Raw genomic sequence first — 372 nt, forward strand, 5'->3', positions numbered from 1 at the left:
CTGCTGCTGCTGCTGCTGCTGCAGCAGGCTGCAGCAGCTCCTCCTCTATACCCTCAGCAGCAACCATACAACCGTCGTTATGGGGCCCCTCTCCGTCCTTGGGGGCCCCCCCCAGTGGCTGCACCACCATACTTTCGTTTGCTTCTCTGCTGCTAGCTATCCTGCTTCTGCTGCTGCTTCTGCTGCTGCTCCTGCTGCTGCTGCTGCTGCTACTGCTGCTGCTGCTGCTGCTGCTCCTGCTGCGCGCAGAAGGACTCTCGGGCCCCTCTTTTTTCGTCTCTTCTCCTGCTGCTGCTGTTGCTGCTGCTGCTGCTGCTTCTGGTGGTTCTTCCTTAGGGGGTTCAGAAGCAGCAGCAGCAGGCTTGTCTGCTT

The 372-nt window shown here is 60.2% G+C and overlaps 1 protein-coding gene across 1 annotated transcript in view; it reads right to left on the reverse strand.

Moving 5' to 3' along the window:
- Window positions 1-156: 156 nt before the first annotated feature.
- EMH_0044230 (uncharacterized protein) overlaps window positions 157-372 on the reverse strand; it is a gene marked incomplete at both ends in the record, with an annotated part of 3,114 nt that continues 2,898 nt past the window's right edge. The window contains one exon of the mRNA XM_013495940.1: window positions 157-370. Coding sequence (XP_013351394.1) covers window positions 157-370 — 214 coding nt within the window. The remainder of the gene's footprint in view (window positions 371-372) is intronic.

Source organism: Eimeria mitis, genomic scaffold, assembly GCF_000499745.2.
Source record: "Eimeria mitis Houghton genomic scaffold, Emh_scaff1830, whole genome shotgun sequence".
Taxonomy (NCBI): domain Eukaryota; phylum Apicomplexa; class Conoidasida; order Eucoccidiorida; family Eimeriidae; genus Eimeria; species Eimeria mitis.